The 21,116-nt window shown below is 47.2% G+C and overlaps 1 protein-coding gene across 1 annotated transcript in view; it reads right to left on the reverse strand.

Moving 5' to 3' along the window:
• The window catches only part of NFASC (neurofascin), a 371,015-nt gene that overhangs the window by 210,290 nt on the left and 139,609 nt on the right, over positions 1 to 21,116 (reverse strand). Inside the window, exon 15 of the mRNA XM_086923454.1 lies at positions 17,581 to 17,705. Within this exon, the coding sequence (XP_086779580.1) occupies positions 17,581 to 17,705 (125 nt within the window). The remainder of the gene's footprint in view (positions 1 to 17,580; positions 17,706 to 21,116) is intronic.

A 21,116-nucleotide genomic window follows, 5' to 3' on the forward strand; every position in this document is an offset into this window, starting at 1 on the left:
GGCCTGTCTGCTGATAAGTTTTGTGGGTTCCACCACTGCAGAGAGCGATGGATATGGCCGTCTACCAACACTAAGATTGGTTAATAGACCCTGTGATTGATCCCACTGACATGCTAAGCACTCGTGTAAGGGGTGCATGTGAAGCCTTGCATGGGGCCATTCCCAGCAGTTGCATGAGCACACTGGCTGGTAATGCTTGGTTGGGTTGAAACTGCAAAATTGTAGCCTGAATATAGTGTATTCTAGCTATTGGGAGAGACTCGAGCTTCTACTGTGTCTAGACTGTCTCCTAGATAAGACTGTATCTGTGAGGGATGCAGGTGAGATTTTTGAGCATTGGTGAAGCCCAGTTGATGAAGTAGATCTATTGTGAACTGTGTGTGCTTTAGACAGTGCTGGTGAGTGCTGGTTTTGATAAGTCAGTCGTCCAGATAGAGGAAGACGTGAATTTGTTGTCTTCTGAGATGAGCAGCGACTACTGCCAGGCTTTTGATAAAAACTCTGGGCGCTGTAGTCACTCCAAAGGGAAGCACATTGAACTGGTAATGCTTGCCTGCTATCACAAATCTGAGGTATTTGCGGTGAACCGGATTAATTGCAACGTGAAAATATGCGTCTTTTAAATCTAGAGTGGACATAAAGTCTGCTCTTTGTAAAAGTGTGAGTACCTGTTGAAGTGTCACCATGTGAAAGTGCTCTGACAGTATATAATGGTTTAGCTCATTGAGATCCAGAATAGGTCTGAGGGTACCGTCCCTTTGCGGATGAGAAAGTACAGAGAGTAAACTCCTGAGCCCTAATACTGTATTGGAACTGGCTCTATCACCCCTTTTAGTAAGAGGGACTAGAGGGATTAGTAAGTATATGTGTATATGTGTTCTGGAGACAGCTTGTGAGATCGAGGTGGAATCGAGGTGGATCGAGGTGGAATGTTTGGGGGATTGCGGGTAAGCTCCATACAATAACCATGTTGGATAATTTCAAGCACCCATCTGTCCGATGTTATAAGCTGCTAAATGGGGAGAAATTGTTGAAGTCTTCCCCCGACAGGTGTGGTGTAATTGGGGGCGGAAGAGTGGGCAAGTCACTGTTTGTTGGGGGAAGGGGAGTTACGGGATGTGTTGCCCTTAGCCCTACCCTTAAAATAACCTCCTCGAAAAAATCCTCTGGAGGGAGAGGACTGGTTGTTACCTTCGTAAGTTGAGGTATGTTGATCTGGGATGTGGTTTTGACCCTCCTCTGTAAAAGGAGCAACAAAAGGAACCTCTGTTGGATGTAGTCTGGAGTGGTACCATAGATTTCGCTACTTCAGTTTCCTTTTTTAATTTTTTCTAACTCCTGGTCTACCTTGGGAAACAAATAGGTGTTCCATTTCAAAGGGTGTGTTAAGGATTGATTGTTGGACCTCAAGTTTAAACCCTGAAATCCTTAACCAAGCGTGTCTCCTGAGAAGATGCTGGTGTTAGCCTCTCTAGATGTGGGGCCTGCAGCATCTAGAGCACATCGTGTTACGGAATTAGAAATGAGCTTACCGTCATTTACTAAGTTCTGTGCTTTAGCTTCATGCTCATCTGGGAGATTTTGGAGTAACTGCTCCATTTCCAATTCCAATTTAAAACATTTATAGAGCGCAGCGTGCACCGTACGGTTTCTTGGCGCTAGTAGAGAGTTCGGCTACGAAGGCAAAAATAAGACCTGTCGGGGAGAAGACGGGAAGTTACGCGGGGAAGGCCTGTTTGAAAAGGAACATTTTTAGATCCTTACGGAAAGAAAGATAATGAGTAGCAGAACGAAGGTGATCGGGGAGAGAGTTCCAGAAAGTGGGAGCCAAGGTAGAAAAAGTGGTTCCACCCCACTTTTTGCGTTTGAAACGTGGAATTTGAAGGAGAGACTTGGAAGAAGATCGAAGCTCTCTAGTGGGGATGTAGTCTTTTATTAGCGAGGAAATGAAGGCGGGGGCAGTGCCTTGACGGGCCTGGAAGACCATGCAGCCGGTCTTAAAAAGGGAACGTTCCTTGACAGGGAGCCAGTGAAGCTCCCTAAGGAGGGGAGTGGAGTGATGGTAACGTGAGAGACCATAGACCAACCGGGCCGCCTGGTTCTGGACCAACTGGAGCCTCCGCAGGCTGTATGCTGGGATGCCGTTGTAAAGGGCGTTGGCGTAGTCCAGCCGTGATATCACCAGTGCGGCCATGATCAACTTGAGTGCCTGGGGGGAAAAGAAACGGGAGACAGTGCGGATGGTTCGGAGGGTGAGGAAACAAGAGGAGACTACAGAGCTGATTTGTGAATGAAGGGTGAGCTGGTTGTTAATTTTAACACCCAGTGTTTTGACCGTGGTTGATGGAGTGGGGGAGGGACCAAGAGTGGGGGGCCAGAATAGAGAGTTCCAGGGACTGGAAGAACCACCTGTGAGAACCAACTCGGTTTTATCCGGGTTCAATTTGAGATGGTTGTGGTTCATCCAGTCCCTGATGAATGTCATGGTGGACTGGAAGTTAGAGACAGAGAGGGAAGAGGAGGATAGATCAAAGACGAGCTGGAGGTCATCCGCATAATTGTACACGATGACCTCCAGCTGCTGAAGCGCGAAAATGAGAGGAAAGATATAGAGATTGAATAGTAAGGGGGAAAGAGAGGAGCCCTGGGGAACACCACAGGTGACAGGGAGTGGGGTGGTCGTAAAGTCTCCTAGCCGGACCGCCTGGGTGCGGTCCCTCAGGAAGGAGGAAAGCCAGATCAGGGCTGAACCCTCAATTCCAGCCGCCTTGACACGGGACAGTAAGATGGTATGGTCCCCCATGTCAAAGGCGGCGGAGAGATCGAGGAGCACCAGCGCCTGGTGTTTGTTATTATCCATACCCTTCCTGAGGTTGTCCAGGACCGAGACCACAACTGATTCGGTCGAGTGCCTGGGACGGAAGCCCGCTTGGCGGGAGGCCAGCCCCCCATTGACCTCTACATGAGCGCTGAGTACCGCGGTGACATGGCGTTCCAGCACCTTGCCCAAATTGGGCAGCAGGGAAATGGGGCGGTAGTTGACTGAGATGGCCGGGTCAGCGCCAGGCTTCTTTAAAATAGGCACTATGGTGGCTGATTTGAGCGCAGGGGTCACTACTCCCTGTGTAAGGGAGCTGTTGAGGAAAGTGATGGGGGGTTCAGGGCAAGAGGAATATATTTGTTGCAGGATGCGTGCTGGACCAGTATGCCCTGTCATACCTGGCTAAAAGACTTTGCGTATTTTCAATGCGCCATTGATTCGTAGCCTGAGCAGCTATGCATTTGCCAGAAGCGTCAATTAATGTGGACTCTTTTTTATTTATTTATTTAATGAGTCAAGGAAATCCGTAATCATGGGTTATTGGATAGTGAAAAACAAGTTACTTAACATCAGTAACGCCTTATCTGGTAGAGACTCTATTCAGCTGCAGCTTCCTTACCTTAGGTTTATCACCAAGTGTCTGGCTGGTTCCGGATATTTTTCGTGAGCAGTACCCCTGAACGCAGGTAGAAATGCTGTTCAGGTCCCCGTGTCATCGGCAACACTGGAAGTGCTGTGCACGCTGACGTCCGTTTCTTTTTTTTGTGACTTTCCGTGCCAGTAGCGCGGAGCCAAGAAGAACATTAGCCACTGGTGTGGATAACTAGGGCCTGAAAGGGAAAAGACCTGTCCCTACAGATCTGTTCACAAAGCGGGGAGGATGGGTGGGTCGGTAAGGAATTGGCAGTTAGATAGAATCTCTACCAGATACAGAATTACCAAAGGTAGAGACTTTTAGCCGCAGATTCCCTACCTTAGAGTAGATACCCTAGCAATACCTCCCCGGATTTGGGTCTGTGGAACGATTCACTAGAAATTCCTGCGGAACCGAACTTGCAAAGTTCCCATACCCAAGGGCTTGACTGTCCAGGCAGTAGTGCTTGGTGAACGTGTGCAGAAAGTCCACATTGCTGCCTGGCAGATGCCCTGGACTGGAATTCCGCATGGTAACGCAGTGGTTGTAGCCTTAACTATGGTGTAATGAACACACTAACCATCAGGAGGTTGCTTCTTGGCCAGTGCAAAGCAGATTTTAATGCAGAGCAAGATGCATTGGGAGCTGGCCTGCTTCAAAATAGCCTTCTACTTCCTGGCTCAAAGCTACCCCACAAAAAGTTGGTTGTCCACCCGGAACTGTTTTGTGAGGCCAACACAGAACAACATCTGTCTCTTTGGGTCCGGTCAAAGGAGTCACACCTCTTCCTTAGAGGAATGCAGTGGAGCATAAAAAGTAGGTTGGGTAATAGATGAAAGGGAGTGACACCTTTTGGCAGAAAGGAAGCTATAGGGAGACAAACCAACTTGTCTGGAAAGATGGTTAGGTACGGAGGCTTGAACCTCTGGCAGATGTTATCACCACTAGGAATGTCTTGATGGCAAGAAGCCTGAGAGGACAATTATGTAGCGACTCAAAGAAAGCTCACATCAGAAATGTAAGTACAAAATTGAGGTCACACTGACGCATGATAACAGGTGAAGGCAGAAACAGATGTTGGAGATCTTTCAAAAACCTATTCACAGTAGGGGATTTAAACAGGGATGGCTGATCTGGCAGCTGCAGAAAAGCTGAGATAGCAGAAAGATAGCCCTTTAGGTGCCCAAAGCAGAGCCCTGCTGGGCAAGAGAAATAATAAACAGAAGGGCCCGAGAAAGTGGGAGTAGAAAGAGGGTCTACTTGCGTTTCTGCACACAATGCTACAAACTTGCCCCTCTGGCAGTTATATACCGTCTTGGTGGAGGGTAACCTGGCTGCCAAGATAACATTGCAGACTTCGAGCAGAAGGTTGAAAGAAGTCAACTGTCACCGCTCAATCGCCATGCATGAAGGCAGAGTGTTGACAGGTTCGGGTAGAGAAGCCTCTCAGGCTGTTGTGACAGAAGATCCTTCCAAAGAGGCAGCCTGATCGGTGGACCGATGTCCGTGTTTGTGATAACAAACTCTCCAAGCCCAGTTCGGAGCCAAAAGGATGACTTGGTGCTAGTTCCTCCTGACCTTCGGAGTGGTATGGGTGGAAAGACGTACAGGAGACATGAGCTCCACTTGAGACGAAAAGCGACTCTGAGCAAGAGCAGTCTTGGAAACTCCAGTGGGAAGAAGAGCTGACATTGTGTGTTCTCGGCGGTGGCAAACAGATCTAACCAAGGTTCCCCCCCACGGCTGAAAGAGACTTTGCACCACTTCCGTGGGGAGACGCCATGACCGGGATGGGGTCATGGCACTTTGTGAAGCGGCTCTGCATCTTTGGACATGGTTGGAATGTCATGGCATATCCCTAATGGTTTAACACCTGACGGACTCTCTGACCGAATAGCATCTGTTACCACGCATGCCAATTCATTACAACGACTTGCTTTAGGGAAGCACTGGACTTTGGAATAATTTAAATTACTATTCCAACTCCAGTCGTTGTCAAAAGCAGGGTGCAGGAGGCCATGAGGGCCAGCAGCCTCAGAGTCAGTCTCATCGAAACCCAGGATAGAGGCATAAATATTGGTATCATTGCCTAATGTCCTGATCTCGCAGTTCAGGAGGATAAGCCTAAAACTGCACCGTGTCCAGAACAGCGCTGATGAAAGGAAGCGTCTGAGTGGGAGTCAGGTGTGACTTCGGCACATTTATAGTGAACCCTAGCGAAACCAGGAGGTTCCTGTAGTCTGGAGGTGGGTGTATGACTGCCTGGGGTGAGCCTGACTTTAACAGCCAGTCATCGAGATAGGGAAAGATTGGTACCCCTTATCTCCGCAGATGAGCTGAAACAACTGCCATCACCTTCGTGAAATCCCGAGGGGTGACGGAAAGGCCAAAAGGGAACACCCCAAACTGAAAGTGCTTGTGGCCCACGAGAACCACAGGTAACTTCTGTGGCATGGCAGGACGGCATGAGGAACTGTGCGTACTGCAAGTCCAACACTACCATCAAATCTCTCGGGAACAGAGCAGACAGGATTGGAGTGGGGGTAAGTATTTTTAATTGCTCCCTTTTGAGCAAGAAATTAAGAATACTCAGGTCTAGGATAGGATGAATGCTTCTGACCTTCCAGGCACCAGAAAGTAGTGGGAATAACAAACACTTCTGGTGCTGGCACCAGCTCTATGACTCCCTTGGCCAAGATTGCCACCACTCCCTGGCAGAGAAAGGAGGGATGGCGTCTGTCAGTCTGTCACAAGTGTAGTGGCGTAGTTAAGACTTTTTGCTGCCGGTGGCAGTCCCTGCTTTTGCTGCCCTGTGACGGCCGCATGTAAGAGTGGGGGGAGGGAGAAGGGGGCAGGGAGAGCCAGACAACAAGGGTAAAAGTGCTGATGCCCCAAAAACTGCCTCCCTTGCTGAGCCACTACACGAGTGGGTGGCTGGGGTGGGAGGTAGTCACAAAGGGGAGGGAGTAGGATCTTTGGACAATCTAGAGAACCCAGAGGACTGATTTTATCAAACTCAAATGTTTCAGGTGATGGCGTTTTCTGCCTCCCATTGGTGGCCAATGATGGTTGGAGGATAAACTAAAGAGACGTGGATGTTGCAGCGCAGGAGGGTGGGGAGGTAGACTGGCCCAGCATCTGGCTGCCTGATCCACAGGGGTCTGGTGGGGTACCACGTCCTTGGCCGTGCAGAGGATGGAGTGCTTGCATGTCGTAGTGGCTGGGTGAGTAAAGACGTGGCTGGAAGCCCCTTCCATGTCCACGAAAGGCGGACTGGGGTTGGCAGGGGGCCATGGAAAGGTCCAAGGACCTGGCCATAGCTCAGCTATCCTTGAAGTGCTCCAGCGCAGAATCGCCTTGTTTCCGAAGAGACAAGAGCCATCAAAGGACATGTGGATAAGTGAGGCTTGGAAATCCCCTGATAAGCCAGTCGTTCTCAGTCAGGCGTGGTGCCATAAGGCCACCAATGAAGAAACCGCTCTGCCTTGTGAGTCGGTCATGTCCAGCCCACAACTGATTGTGAATTTGGCGGCATCTCTCCCATCTGCCATATCTTGGAAGAGTATGCCCTGGCCTCTTCCTGGACCTTGAGCAGCACCTGCGCAACCGAAACCCACAGTGCACGGAGTAATGACCCAAAAGATTTGCAGTGTTCATGGACCGCAGTGCCAGGCTGGTGGAAGAAAACATTTTCTTTCTTAAAGTGTCCAACCTATTGGATTCCCTATCCAATAAATTAGTAGTGAATGAGCCAGGGTTTACATGGGAAGTGAAGGCTTGGACCACCAGGATCTCCGGGGTAGGGTGTTGGGTGAGGAAATTGGGGCGGAGCGATGGCAGCGGGCAACCGTCCTGTTCACAGGAGACCCTGTGAGGATTTGGATAAGGCCCCATGCAGGACGTCAGCAAGGCCTTAATTAAATGGGAGAAGCGGTTCTGAAGAGGTCACTCCCGGCTGAAACACCTCTGTGAAGACGTTAGTCTTAACTGCCACTTAGGGCAGGCTAAGGTCCAGTACCTCAGCCACCCTTCTCCCCACCACAGCAAGAGTAGCTTCCTCCTCCATAGCGATACCAAAGGGGATGATGGACGGGCGTTTGAGCAAATCAAATACTCACCCCCAGTCAACTGATCTGGGTTTAATCCATCACCATTCTTTAGCTCACTCAGCCATCCCAGTTCAGACATGGCCATATGCAAATCAGTCTGACCCTATGCCTCATGGAAACAGTCCAGCCCGAACTGCCAAGCCATGTCTTCCCTGGACCGGAAACAAGCATCCTGGGACCGGTTTCAGATTCATAATTCTCATCAGCCAGGCTATCTTGAATCCAGTGGCCAAGTGAGCAAGGGACTCACGTCTGAGCATACCCTGCCAACTTAGGGCGAACAAAGCGATACAAAAGGGGATGATGGACGGGGCGTTTGAGCAAATCAAACACTCACCCCCAGTCAACTGATCTGGGTTTAATCCATCACCCTTCTTTAGCTCACTCAGCCACCCCAGTTCCATAGTCACGGTAACAGGAGAGACCAGGCCAGTATCTGGGGAGGCGTCCAGTCCACTGGCATCCAGCAATTCCTCACACCAGTCAATGGTGGGGTTTGGGGGCTGCTCAGGTTCCAGTAGTCCCTCCTAATCTTCCCCAAGTCCTAGCCCGAAGGAAAAGGGATCAGGCTCTGGTCTGGACGGCAAGGCTCTAGCCGGTGCCAGTGTCGGGCAACGCCCCTCTGACTCTGTGTAGGAGATGAGAATAGGGACGGCACAGCTGGTGTTGAAATTGGGATCAGGGAAGGTCGAGATGGTACGACCGTTTCGGATCCATCCATGGATCCAAGGGGCCCAACTGATGCCGGGGGCGGACCTGTCTGCGGTGAACAGTAAGGGCCCCTACCGAACCTACGGGGACCAAAGCAGCACCAGCAGGGATGGTTTGCTCAAATATGAGGTGCATGGCCTCATAAAATTTGCAGAGTTGGGTGGGGGTTGGCCCAGCTCCCATAAACACAGGTAGGCGCTGAGCTGGCCCAAGTTCAGGCTCCACTGCGGAGCCATGCCTTGAATAACAATGCTCCCTCGTCTCGTCGGATGAAGTTTGGGGGAGGTTACCGAGGCACCAAAGTTCAATTAAGCCTTTTGCTGAGAGGAGGAGTAGATTTGTTTTCCTGTAGCACTGCCATATGGTATATGGTTGGGGTGAAGTGTGGGACCACAGTCTCTGTGGTAAAGATGAAAGGAACCCCTTTCAGAAGCCTGGCTTTTGTCTCTTCCCTGATCATTGTTCAGTGCGGCTGTTGATAGACTCTAAGGGAGATGTGATAGGCTATGTCATGTTCAATGACCAGGTGCCACATGTAGGCTGTGGTCCAAACCATCGTTGAGCCCGCACCACAGTGAATAGGCCAAATAGTTTGGTGAGGAGTGTTTCTACATAGTCAGCCATGCTCCCTGTGTTCCTGGAGGCCCCTCAAGCACAAGTTATAACACCTTAATCGGGCCTCCAGGTCTTTATTCTTCCCTTTAATCACATTTTGGCCCTTTGACATATTTAGCTGGCATTCATTTGCACCAGCTGTGTTATCTTCAATGGTAGGGATTCTGGCTTCTGCAGTCGCTAGACTTTTGTCTTGCCTGGCAAGTGTGGGAGCTATGGTATCAACCCTTGCCGCCAGAATGTCTAGTTTGCTGTTAATTCAGGTTGGGCTCCTTTGCATATATTCTAGCGCTAATTGAACAATAGATTTATCAAAGACATGCCCCAACCCATTGGGAAGACTTCTTCAGTATTTTCATACATTTCACATTAGGCATTTCTACCAGCTCATCATTCTCCAGTGGTGGGGCCATCTGGTCCATGGAGAGAGCCTCTATCGCTCTTTGAGTTGATATGTAGCTTTGCTTGTTTGGCATCCACCTTTCCCATGTTCACCTCCACTCCAGTGCACCAAACACCACAGTAGAAGCACGAGCAATGAATCACCGCCACTAAGTGTACAAGCACGCTACGGGCCCAGAGTCCCCATGCGAAGGGGCCAAAATAGAAGTAATTAATTCCTGGGGACCACACAGTCAGCGACAATGATTGAATTTTCAAAGACAGTGGCTGGATTGGAGAGTTCAAGTAGCGGTCATTTACCCTGCTTGCTCAGTCTCCTAGTGGATGTAGACTGCCCCCGTGATCAGCTTCAGGAGGGGGCCGCCAGGAGACAGCTCCATGTGGCCTGCCAATCATGCACCAGTTCAGCAGGCACCCTGCACCACCCTGCGCCTCGGCAGATGTGCAGCAATGATGACTCATGGCACTGATCCAGTGGGTGGCTGTCTGATACACCCCCAATGGGAGTTTGGTCAGCACTGCCCTACGAATGCCACTCAGGTGCTAGGTGGCACAAGCAGGCTGCCTTGGGGGTGCAGTGTCACTTGAGGGCCTTTACCAGTAGCCCAGAGCCAGAAGCAGTTGGCAGCCCTCCAATCCTCACGGCTCGCCTACCGTGTCTGGCCTTGGCAGTTCAGATGCACGCCTACCAATACAGGGCCCGGCAGGCTACAACCCTTGTTACGGCACAGGTCCCAAGGGTTAGGCTGCAGGTGCCATGATCTGGGGTCGTAAGTCCCGCTGGTAAAGTCGGGGGGGGGGGTGTGGCGATGATCATTCGTTCTAGTTTTCAGTTTCGGATTCTTCCTTATCCTCCCATACTTGGCGTTGACTTTATAGTTGCCCGTTTAGTCAATCTTCGCGCCCCCCTTACAATAGCCCCTTTTTATCGCCCCCCGCAGTACATGTCTTCCTTTGTATCTGCCTTGCAAGAACTATTGGCAACGCTTGTTGTCAATAATTCTTCGGTGCTCCTCTTGGGGGACTTTAACTATTGGCCGGGCGACCCCAGGGAAGACCTGTCCTCCAAGGATTTCTCTGCCACCCTTCAGTGTCTCAATTTCCTCCCACATCTTCACTCCCCCACCCATGTTCGTGGTCATATTTTGGACCAAATATGGTCAGCTAGCTGTTCTATTCTTTCCCCTACCATTCTTCCATGCATTTGGTCTGATCATTCATTGATCTCCTTTTCTATAGAGCTTGGAACGCAAGAGAAGCCCCCCTTATCCAAAAACGTCATGGCCCGTAATTGGTACCGGGTGGACCTTGATTCTCTTTGTGCTTCTCTTGCCTCCTCTCCTCCTGACCTATGCACCTCCCCATTGACCATCGAGTAGACGCCTTAAATTACTGGCTGTCCTCCTCCTGCGACCTAGTTGCCCCCCTTAGGAAAGTCAAGACCTGCCGCCCCCATGACGCCCAAAAATGGTTTACAGATGAGCTAAAAATTCTCAAACTGGACCTTAGACGCTCTGAACGTCATTGGAGACGTAACTACTGCCCCGTCCTGCGAGCCAATTACAAGCTGCTTTTGGCGAGCTACAAGAAAGCTATTCTGCGAGCCAAAACTATTTACTTTTCGGAGAGAATCTCTTTGTCAGCTAATAAGCCCGAGGAGATTTTCTCCATAGTTCGCAACCTGGTTGCATCTGACAGAGCTAACCCTAACCTTATCCCCTCCCAAGACCTCTGCCTGTCGCTAAATGACTTCTTTTTGGAGAAGATCGCCAAGATTAAATCCAATATTCCTTTAGCTCCTCCGCCCCCCCCCCTTCTCCTGCCCCCCTTGTGTCCTTCCCTCCTCTTAACCAGGAAGGTGAAGTCTGGCTCCCAAGCTGACTGTGCGCCAGCTCGCTTTTTGAAAGTGCTTCTCACCCACTGTCCCGACCCCCCCCCCCCCTTTCCCTTCTTAATGCCTCCATTTCCTCTGGCTCAGTTCCTAAACTTTTTAAATCTGCCATAGTCCGTCCTATCTTGAAAAAACCTGGTTTAGACCCTTCCCTTCCCTCTAATTTTAGACCCATTTCCCTTCTACCTTACCTTGGGAAGCTCCTGGAGAGCTATATCACTTCATGCCTCTCCTCTTTTATCGAGGACAACCATCTCTTGGCCTCTCACTAAGCGGGTTTCCGTCCGGCTCACTTCACCGAGTCAGTGGTCTTGTCCGTCTTGGACGAGCTAAAGAGTAAGGCAGATTCTAACTTGCCCCAAGCCCTGGTGCTTCTTGATTTGCCCGCTGCGTTCGACATGGTCGACCATTCCATCCTTCTCGACCGTGTCTGCGCAGCGGGCGTTGGGGGCACTGCCCTCTCTTGGCTCGCCTCCTTTCTCAAAGATCGGACTCAGGCGGTACATCTTTCCTGTTATACCGCCCCTACCCGCTTGGTCCCCTGTGGAGTCCCCCAAGGTTCTTCCCTGTCCCCTCTCCTCTTTAACCTTTACATCCACCCCCTTATTCTTTCCTTGCTTGATATGGGGGTCTCCGTGTATAATTATGCGGATGACCTCCAGCTCGTTTTTAACCTTTCTTCTCCCCTGCACTCCCTACCCAAATTTCACTCCACTCTAGTTTTCATTTCAGACTGGATGAATCGGAATCAATCTGGACAAGACGGAGTTGGTCCTGACTGGCCCGGTCTCCTCCCCTTGGTCGGCCGCCTCTTGGCCTTCCACTCTTGGCCCCCCTACGGTACCTGTTGCGTCTGCAAAGACCTTGGGTATTAAAGTCAGCCGGGACCTCTCTATGCATGCCCAGATTAGCTTGGTAGTTTCCTCCTGTTTTCTTTCTCTTCGAATTATTCGGAAAGTGTCCCGTTTTGTTCCCCCTGACGCCCTTAAAATCATCATCCTGGCATTGATTCTCTCCCGTTTCGATTACGGGAACAGCCTGTACGTGGGCATTCAGGCTTACGAACTTCGCCGCCTACAGGCTGTTCAGAATCAGGCCGCCCGTCTTATTCTTCACCTCCCCAAGTCCTCCCACATCACCCCGGTCTTGAAAGCCCTTCATTGGCTCCCTATCTCTCAGAGATCCCTCTTTAAGATGGGCTGCCTGGCCTTTATGGCTCGGGTCCGCATCGGTCCAGCCTTCATCAACTCTCTCATTACTCCCTACATTCCCAACCGCTCCCTACGTTCTTCTAATCAGTTTCTTTCCAGTGTACCTCGGTTTCGCAGATCTAAAACTGGAGGCACTAGATTCTCTGTATTAGGCCCCTCTTCCTGGAATAGCCGTCCTCTGCCGATCAGATCAATCACCATCTACTCACAGCTCCGCAAGGCCCTTAAGACTCATCTGTTTTCTATTGCGTACTCTTGTTAGGCTTCTTGGCGCTCCCCGCTCTCCTCAGCCCTCGTTTCCAGCGCCAGGAAGCCGTTTGGTCACAGTGCGCTTTATTAAGAATTTTCTTCATTTCATTTCATTCACCGCTCTCAGCCACCGCAGGCCAGCCCACAGGAGCACATAGATAGGAGAATATTTCAGGTTCAGTTTCACCCTATGTTGCATGATTTGTACAGATTGTGATCCTAGCACATGGAGCCTCACCCGCGTATGGCCATCTTAGAGCCGGGAGCTCTAACAGCCTCCAGTAGTGGCTGTTGAAACCAAAGCCAAGTGTGTGCCTGTGGCAGTCACCACTGTTGCATCTGAGAAGTGTGCCCTGCAACTGCTATTGTGCCGATGTGTGGTATCCAGTTTTAAGTACTTTTTTATCTGGGTTGGAGATTTAGTTACTGAGCTGCTGAATGGTTGTTGAGTCCTGAGTTTGCACACCCTCACACTACCTCCTTCACTAGTGTAACTGCCTGTTATCTCTACCACTGAGAGTAAAGTGCTGAAGGGCTTGTACTTGTCCCAGAAGGAAATCCATAGTAGGTGGACCATAGGACATTAGAGGCACAAACACCAGCCTTTACGACCAAGTCCCAGTAGGCACTGTTTACCCTGTGGCAATCCCGAACATAGTTTGACAATTTCAGCAAGTTGTGTGAGATTCTGCAAAAAGCCACTCCTTCTCCCGATAATGAGAGTGGTGATCCTTATTTTTTTCTTGCTGATTCATCTGAAGAATGTTGCTATGGTGAGAACAGTTCTTAGTTGTCTCCTTGTTCCAGCTCTCTGGAGAAGAAGAGTGATGAACTAGCTAGCCATGAGTTGCCACAGGAGTTGGAGTCAACTGGCTTCGCATAGTCAAAGAAGGTGAACCTTCAAGACATACAGTATGGTGAAAGTTATTCTCTGCTGCTGGGGTTGGTGGCAATTCTTGTACAGAGGGCTGTTGCTCCAGAGAGGAAGATACATGAAGAATTCATATACAAGTTCTGAACTTGTTACTGATGAGGTCTCTCAGGGTTGCAGAGCAACCAAGGAGATCTCCCGTAGGTTATGACACTATTGAGGTCAATAAAGAGCTTAATGGCGAAGCTACGCCAGAAGAGATGTCCCTGACATACATGATGATAAATGCCTCAATGTTGCCTGCTGGATTGTCTTTTTATTTAGTGCTTCAATGACAAGGGAGAATGCCTCGATGTCGACCGGGATCGTGAACACCAGCAACTTGAGTTGGGATCAGACCAGGTCACACAGGGGCAGAAGACGATGACAGCTCCTCTGGAGCTGGTGGACAGTGAAGTTTAAGGTCTGTTTCATCCTAAGGCAATCTCCCTTGCTGTCCCTGAGGCACCTGAATGCTGTTTCAAAACATATTTGGCACTACTTATTGGATTGGGACTCCGGAAGCAAATGACACACGCATTGTATTCATGATTCCATTACTTCTACCTCCAATCAAAAGGCATTTTTTAAAGAATTGGTGGCCCCGGAAGAAGAAAGTGAAGAGAAACTCATCCGCAAAAATAGTAAAGAATTAAGACTTTTCAGTGAAGCACAAAAAACAAAACTAGTAATAATTAGAAGCCTCAAAAGGCAGTAGTGATTGGAGAACCTTCTCAGATGAGTCAAAAACGAAACATCTCACACAATCTGCCATGCAAAATGGGAAGGCTCGCTGTTTTAGAATTTCTTAAAGGTGTAATGTCAAATTAGTACTATGTCTCCTTAGCCTATCAGAGGCTTCATTTTCCCTTTACTTGCATTTGACTGTAATTGTCTGTTTAAAAAAAAAAGAAAAAAAACTGTTACACAGAAAATGTTGTCTCTTATAGGTATGCCTTTTTGTACTTTCAATCATTTAAAAAAAATGATGTTACAGGAACCTTTCATGTGTATGGGGATTTACTATGTTAATTGATTCAGAAACAATCCCATGACAAAGAATTAAAGGTACAAGAGACCTCCCGGGGTACTTGTTTTATAAAGTCTCAAATATTAAAGAGAAATCCTCTGTCATTAGGCATCCAATAGTATATTAATGTTTTCTAACACCCACAGACAAACCTTGAAAAAAGGTAATACCATCGTTTGCTAAGATATATAACAGCTATTTAGTTAGAGAATTCAAAGCATACCACATCAAAGATGGTAGTTACAGGTGCGCGATCACTTTCAATATGTTTTTCTGGCACTGAATGCCTGTCGGGAATTCCTGAACATTTATTTGATGTGCCTCAGGTAAAGGAGAGGTCATATACTTTCTTGGGAGGTGTAGACTTGAAGTGCATTCCATGTGAAAACCTCCACAACTTACCTTATGAGTGGAAATAAGCAGTGATGGCCCTTCTCGCTAAGCCTTCCATAGAAAGGTGAAAAATAACTTGCCATCAGTATACTCAGTGGTATATCTCTCAACGTTGTGGTTTCTCAATTAAGGTGCCCATCAATTCCTGTAGATGTAAAATGCACTGCTGTGGTGTGCATGAACACGGAATACCTTGATGTGGACAGTAAAAGCAATGAATGCCTTGATGATCATCTTGATGGGAAAATCAGAGAGTCTTACACTTTTAGACATTGAGGACCTTTATATTGCACTCCTTGATGGCGGCATGATTTGGGGGAAATGGATGATCTAAGTTGGAATTACTTTCTGGTAGGCCCAGCATATACTCACAAACACTGCTATCACAGTGTTTCTAAGAGGTGAGTTATAGGAAAAACAAAGTACTTTCAGGGTGAAAAAAACTAAGAGCAGATGGTATATGGTGTGGTCAGAATATCAGTCATAAGAGAGAGGGAGAATCGTCAAAGACCAGTGCTCAAAGCCATGGATTGAGGAATCTGTGCCTCATAGTCTTCTAGTAGACTCAACAGACCACAAGTCAACTTAAGGTGGTTTGTGCTTTTACATAAAAATCATCAGTAGAGCCTAGGTGTAACTGTTATAGTGTACACCTAAAAGGCACCTCATTAATTGTCTGGGTGGCTACTGCCCACGTGCATCAACTATTGGGTGAGTAGAAATTGGTCACAGCTATGAACAGTTCCACATAACTGGAGCCTTCAGCTTTACAAGAGTACCGGCGTCGTAAGATTATATATTGGGTGGATGGAGGCACAGAAGATTAAGTGAGGGTTGAATGGGAGCAACACAAGATACAATAAATATGCTTGCACAAGATGATGGTACACTTTAGGATGCCTTGGTCCTTTGTGGACTTGACATCCTGTATGTCCTTAGTGCCAGGAACTATACTGTGAAACTATGTAATAAAGCTGCATGGAAACCCACACTACACTAACTTTTCTGGGTGTAGCTTGGCTACCAAAGAAGCTTTGCTGAGGTGCTCTGGCCCAAATATACAAAACACCTGGGGAATCTGTCTATGTATCTACTTGCGTAGGAAGCCCAAGTAAGAAGATACCTAAGAAGGAAGCCACATGAGATCTATAAGCGAACAATTCCAAAGGGTTGCTCCCCCCACCTCACCCCCCCCCTCCCCCCACACCCTCATGTCGCACAGAGGTAGGATGGGGGCACACTGCATTGCTCATCTGAGGCCAAGCATAAATGATTTTCTAACGTAGGACACCTCCAATCATCGGAGAAGAATCTGCCTGATTTTATATCTTAAGTGGCCACAGCTGGTGCTTGATATGACTGGTTGTAGTAAAATACCTAGAAACATTACTTTGGATTGCATCTGAGCCAGTGGTATAAAGAAAAATTGGTCTTAAAATGAACATTTTTGATCAACACTAATTCCCTATATTAAGTGCCTGATAGACAGCCCATGCTGCTCTTCCGCTCCCATGCAAACCAGTTTGTGTAGTTTCCTCTGCAGTCATTTAATGGGAACCTCCTAGTTTACTTTAATATCTCACTGTCTACCAATGTAGCAACAAAGCAAGCGGAGGCAGCTACTAAAAGTACACCTTTTGACATGCTGAAGAGCCAGCCCAGAAGGCACAACTCTTATGACTTGCCAGGTCCCTACTGATAGGAAATAATGCCAGCCTACAAGACAAGATTTCAGCTGACACATCAAGAGTGCCAAGTAGGAAATACAAAAGTGCTTGCAGATCCAGCATAATAATCCCTAGTAGCATGGGTGGTTAAAGTGATGGTATATGGTCCCAACGTGCAAAAGTGCCTACTCACACTGTATTCTATTCACTGAAATGACAGGGTGCCTGTTGACCGGCAGGGTGGTCTTTGATATTCAAAGATGCACAGGGATGGTGTACGATAACTGCTGATGCTGTGTAATTCCTTCACAACTCAAGTGCTCAATGATACATCAAACGCGTCGAACACATTAAGACCTAATATGATGGTCCAACATGGTAAAGTGCTGAATAAAATGACAAGATGCCTGCTAACATAGCATGATACCCTGAAAATATGATGTGATATCCTTGCTATGCCAGCTAGTTCAGCAGGACATGCCAAGCAAGGACACTTTATGCCTGGCATTTCACCATCTTTACTGACTGACATGATGTCACTGGACATGCCAAATGGCCCACTGACTTTGCAAGGTACTGTAAGGCATGCCAATGTGACCACAGACCAGGTCTGGTGCACTGTGAAAGGAGGGAGGGTGTCTAACTTTACATGATCCCTCAGGCATGTCCAGTGACCACTGGCACAGCATTGTACTTGACATACTGAGTGCTCGATGACTAGGTATGAATTCCGATGTCAAGGTACCTGTTTACATGGAAAAATGCCACTTCTTAGCCCTCAACCCCTATCAGCGTTCCTAGTTCTACATGCTAGTTCCAAATCAGGCTGCCCCAGTTTGCTGAGTATGAAGACAAGTCTATAAATACATCCCCATACCCAACATGCTTCCCTTCCTCTGACCCCTGGTGATCAAAAACTGCAGGGGGTTAAAGTCACCTTGTACAGTTAGATAAGCTTTGGCGAAGTCTCGGTCCAACTCAGTGCTGGCGATGCAGGTGTAAGCCCCTTGGTCTTTCTCAACAACGCCATAAATGGTCAGAGAGTCATCTGCCTTTTTCATTCTGTAGGATAGAAAGAAGAAAGTCATGGAAGTAGCATAATAACAGTATCAAGATCCTCAGATAAACAAACAAACAAAACCCGGTATTTGTAAAGCTCAAACGAATCACTTGTAAGGGTCTCAAGGTGATGGTGACCGTAGGGGAGATTAAGTAAGCTGTTGCCCAGAGTCACAAAATGCTGAGCTGATCTGCCTCCGACGCTGGGGATCAAACCGCAATCCCCGTGCTACGGAGTCAGCCACCCTAGCCGTTGCGCCACCCCACTCCCACTATACAAGTCCTGTGATGAGACCAGTGCAGAGATAAGCCCGCACCAACATTGTCAAGGCCTCCTCAAAAGAACCAGGAAAGTCTTAACAGTCTGCAGAAAGGTATAAGGTATTATGTGATAGAGAAAGAGTAAAATACCTGTAAACACAGTTCTCCAATGTTTGTATCATTTATAGATGTGCATGTTGTCAGGCTGAAAATGTAGGCTGTATAACCTACATACACAATAATATTATTATTTGCAGTGTTCGTAGAGACCAACCACTCATCAACAGAGGGACATCACAACGCTGAAACTGCCCCACAGCCTATCTCCTAATGTACTAGGAGGGAGGGGCAATTCATTATATTGAGTCAGTTCCTTTGGGAAGAGCTATGTTTTAAGCTTTTTTTCTGAATCTGACATAGTCTACAGTGAGGTGGAAGTCCAGGGGTAGTAGATTCCGCTGGGCCACTGCAAGATGGGTGAGGGGAAAGGCTTTCAGCTCTTGCTTTTTTTGACATCTTTGGTTTTGGCTAAGGCTAGATTTTCTGATCTCAGGTTTCTTGTAGATTTGTAAAACTCCACCTTAGATTGTGGGAACACAGGGCTGGAGTCATGAACAGCCTTGTGTGTATGGCAGAGAAGCTTAAATTGTGCTCTCTTTCAGATAGGAAGCCAGTGGAGGGTTTTTAGGCAGGCAAAGACAGAGCTGGTTTAATCTTTATTGCAGATGTGATTTGCGGCTGCGTTTTGTATCACCTGTAGGTGAGTAAAAAGATAGTCATCCCCATATATAGCGCATTTTGGTAGGCCAACCTACTGACGAATAAGGCTTAGACTGTGTCAGATTCTGTGCCACTCGACTGGAATTCAACATAAAAGATTACTGAAGAGTTTGATCAAGCCAAAGAATTTACCACAAGTGGTATTGACTTGTTCCAGCATTGATAAAGACCCATCAATGAAGACTCCTAGTTTTTTGCCCCTTTGTTTGGCTCAGGTGCAGGGACCAGAGATACAGGAAACCATGATGAATTCCAAATAATATAAAAAAACATTACCTTTAGAGGTCCATTCTCCCCTTTTGGGTGGTTAAGACCTTGCTTTTGGCTCTAGAAAACTGGTAAGTTTATTATAGGCTGGAGTGTGTTTATACTGTTATACTACAATCCAACATAGCTCACCAGGGAGTAACATGGAAATCCATGGAGGATAATGCTAGTAAACTGCAGTTGCAGATAAGCAGCTCTTTTTTCACCAGCACAGGATGCTTCATGGATTCATGCACAATGAAGCATAATAGCAAGCAATGTTTTATTTAGAACAGTTTTCATTATTTTCTGTGCAGCCATAAAAGGCAGTATAGTCAAAGAAACGTGAACCAAATCATGAAAGCAATATAGTCAATAAAGCAAAAGAAATAATATATTAACCTTTGCAACATGAAAAAGGGGATTCAATACGTTGTTAAGCAAACACATAAAATGCTCAACAGCTCGGGATACAGAAAGAAGCTCAGGTAATTTATGGTAGACTGAGTCTTCGCTTTATGTCAGGTCAAACTTTTTTTGAGGAATTTCTTAGGGCTCCCACGATCTTCATATGTCACTCTTTTGTAGAGTATGTACCAGTGCATTGCTCAGTCCCATGTCTTAATATTGGCTATTTTGTGTCCTCTTCTCCTACATTTCTAAGCAGTGTGACACCTTGCCAATATTACCCAGACGGTTCCAGGCTCATAGTCCTAGATAAACCTAGGTTTCCGCATATGTCTAGCATGGCCACAAAAATGTATGGTATATTTGAAATGCCAGAATAGTACTAAGCTCAGCATTCACATTACCCAGAAGATCTGGATATTAGCATAACGCTACACAAAATATAAGAATGTTCCCAATTCCTCTCTGTATCAGATAGACGTAGAATTTTGAACTAACCTCATCTCACAGAGTCTGCCATAAGTGTATTATACTCTATAAAGGATTTTGAGCTGGACAAACCTCAGAGTAGATTGAACATCCATCTCGACAGGATGTGTTTGCATATCTACCCATTCTTACCTTATAGTGTTCCATGATAGAACACGCATTTAAGTCCAAATTTAAACAATACTTCTGTTATATTGCACAAGTGTTTTATAAGTTTCAAGAATTGCACTAATGGGTAGTTCCTCAATGGGTTGCCGGACCTCCACTTGGGAGTGACTCATTGATACAAGACAATTCATGTTATATATCTTTGAAGTAAACTACACAAATATTCCCCCGTAGGAATGTAACTTTAATTTTGAAGTTCTGCAAAGGTGTTCATATCTCTACATTCTGTCTATGAGATTGAAGAGGCCTGTGCTCTCTCATGGCTTAAAAACTCAAAGTTTGGACCATTCCCTTCAGGTCTTACCCACCCACCCAAAAAGGAGTTTCTTTTGTGAGCAGCCACTCCATCAAATTCTTAGATGCAGCGCTTTTCCAGGCCGCAGTAGCAGTAAACAAAACCTTTGTCAGGTTTCGCACCACTCACCCACTCGCATAAGGCCCATCTCACCAAGATCATTCTTTGTAGTTAAAGCAAAGGTTAAAGCAAAGGTCCATGTAACGGAGTGCACCCATTCATTAATCACCGCCAGGTCCAATAATATTGTCTAACATATGGTGAAGAGATGCCTCCAATATCAAGCAATGTTTACCTGTGACGAGGCAAACGGTGGTGCTGCCTGATGCAAAAAAAATCCCCATGTCCTTTCCTACACAGATGAGAAAGTGCCTGAGGATCTGAAGGCATGGGGTGCAATATTGACTATCTTTAATGAATATGTCACGGCTGACATGGCTTTAGATGAGGGAGACCGGAGCTGAATGCCACATTGACCCCCATTTTGGATGCATAACCGAAAGCTATAGTGAACCTTGGCTGTGACCCACTGCGCTAAACGGGACATTGTGTATTGGGAATCTGAGGAATTGATCCAATCTGCTGGAGGGATGATTGTATACCTGTATTCAGTGATTATCATTAGGGCACCTATTACCATGTACTTTATACTGCGTTGAACTATATAAAATGTAGAAATGATAGTAAAAAAAAAAATCACCAATGTCATCCAGTCTACAAATCTTATGTTAAACCACAGAATTTGATGTTAACATTCGGACTACAAA

The sequence above is a fragment of the Lissotriton vulgaris genome, chromosome 5 (assembly GCF_964263255.1).
Source record: "Lissotriton vulgaris chromosome 5, aLisVul1.2, whole genome shotgun sequence".
NCBI lineage: Eukaryota > Metazoa > Chordata > Amphibia > Caudata > Salamandridae > Lissotriton > Lissotriton vulgaris.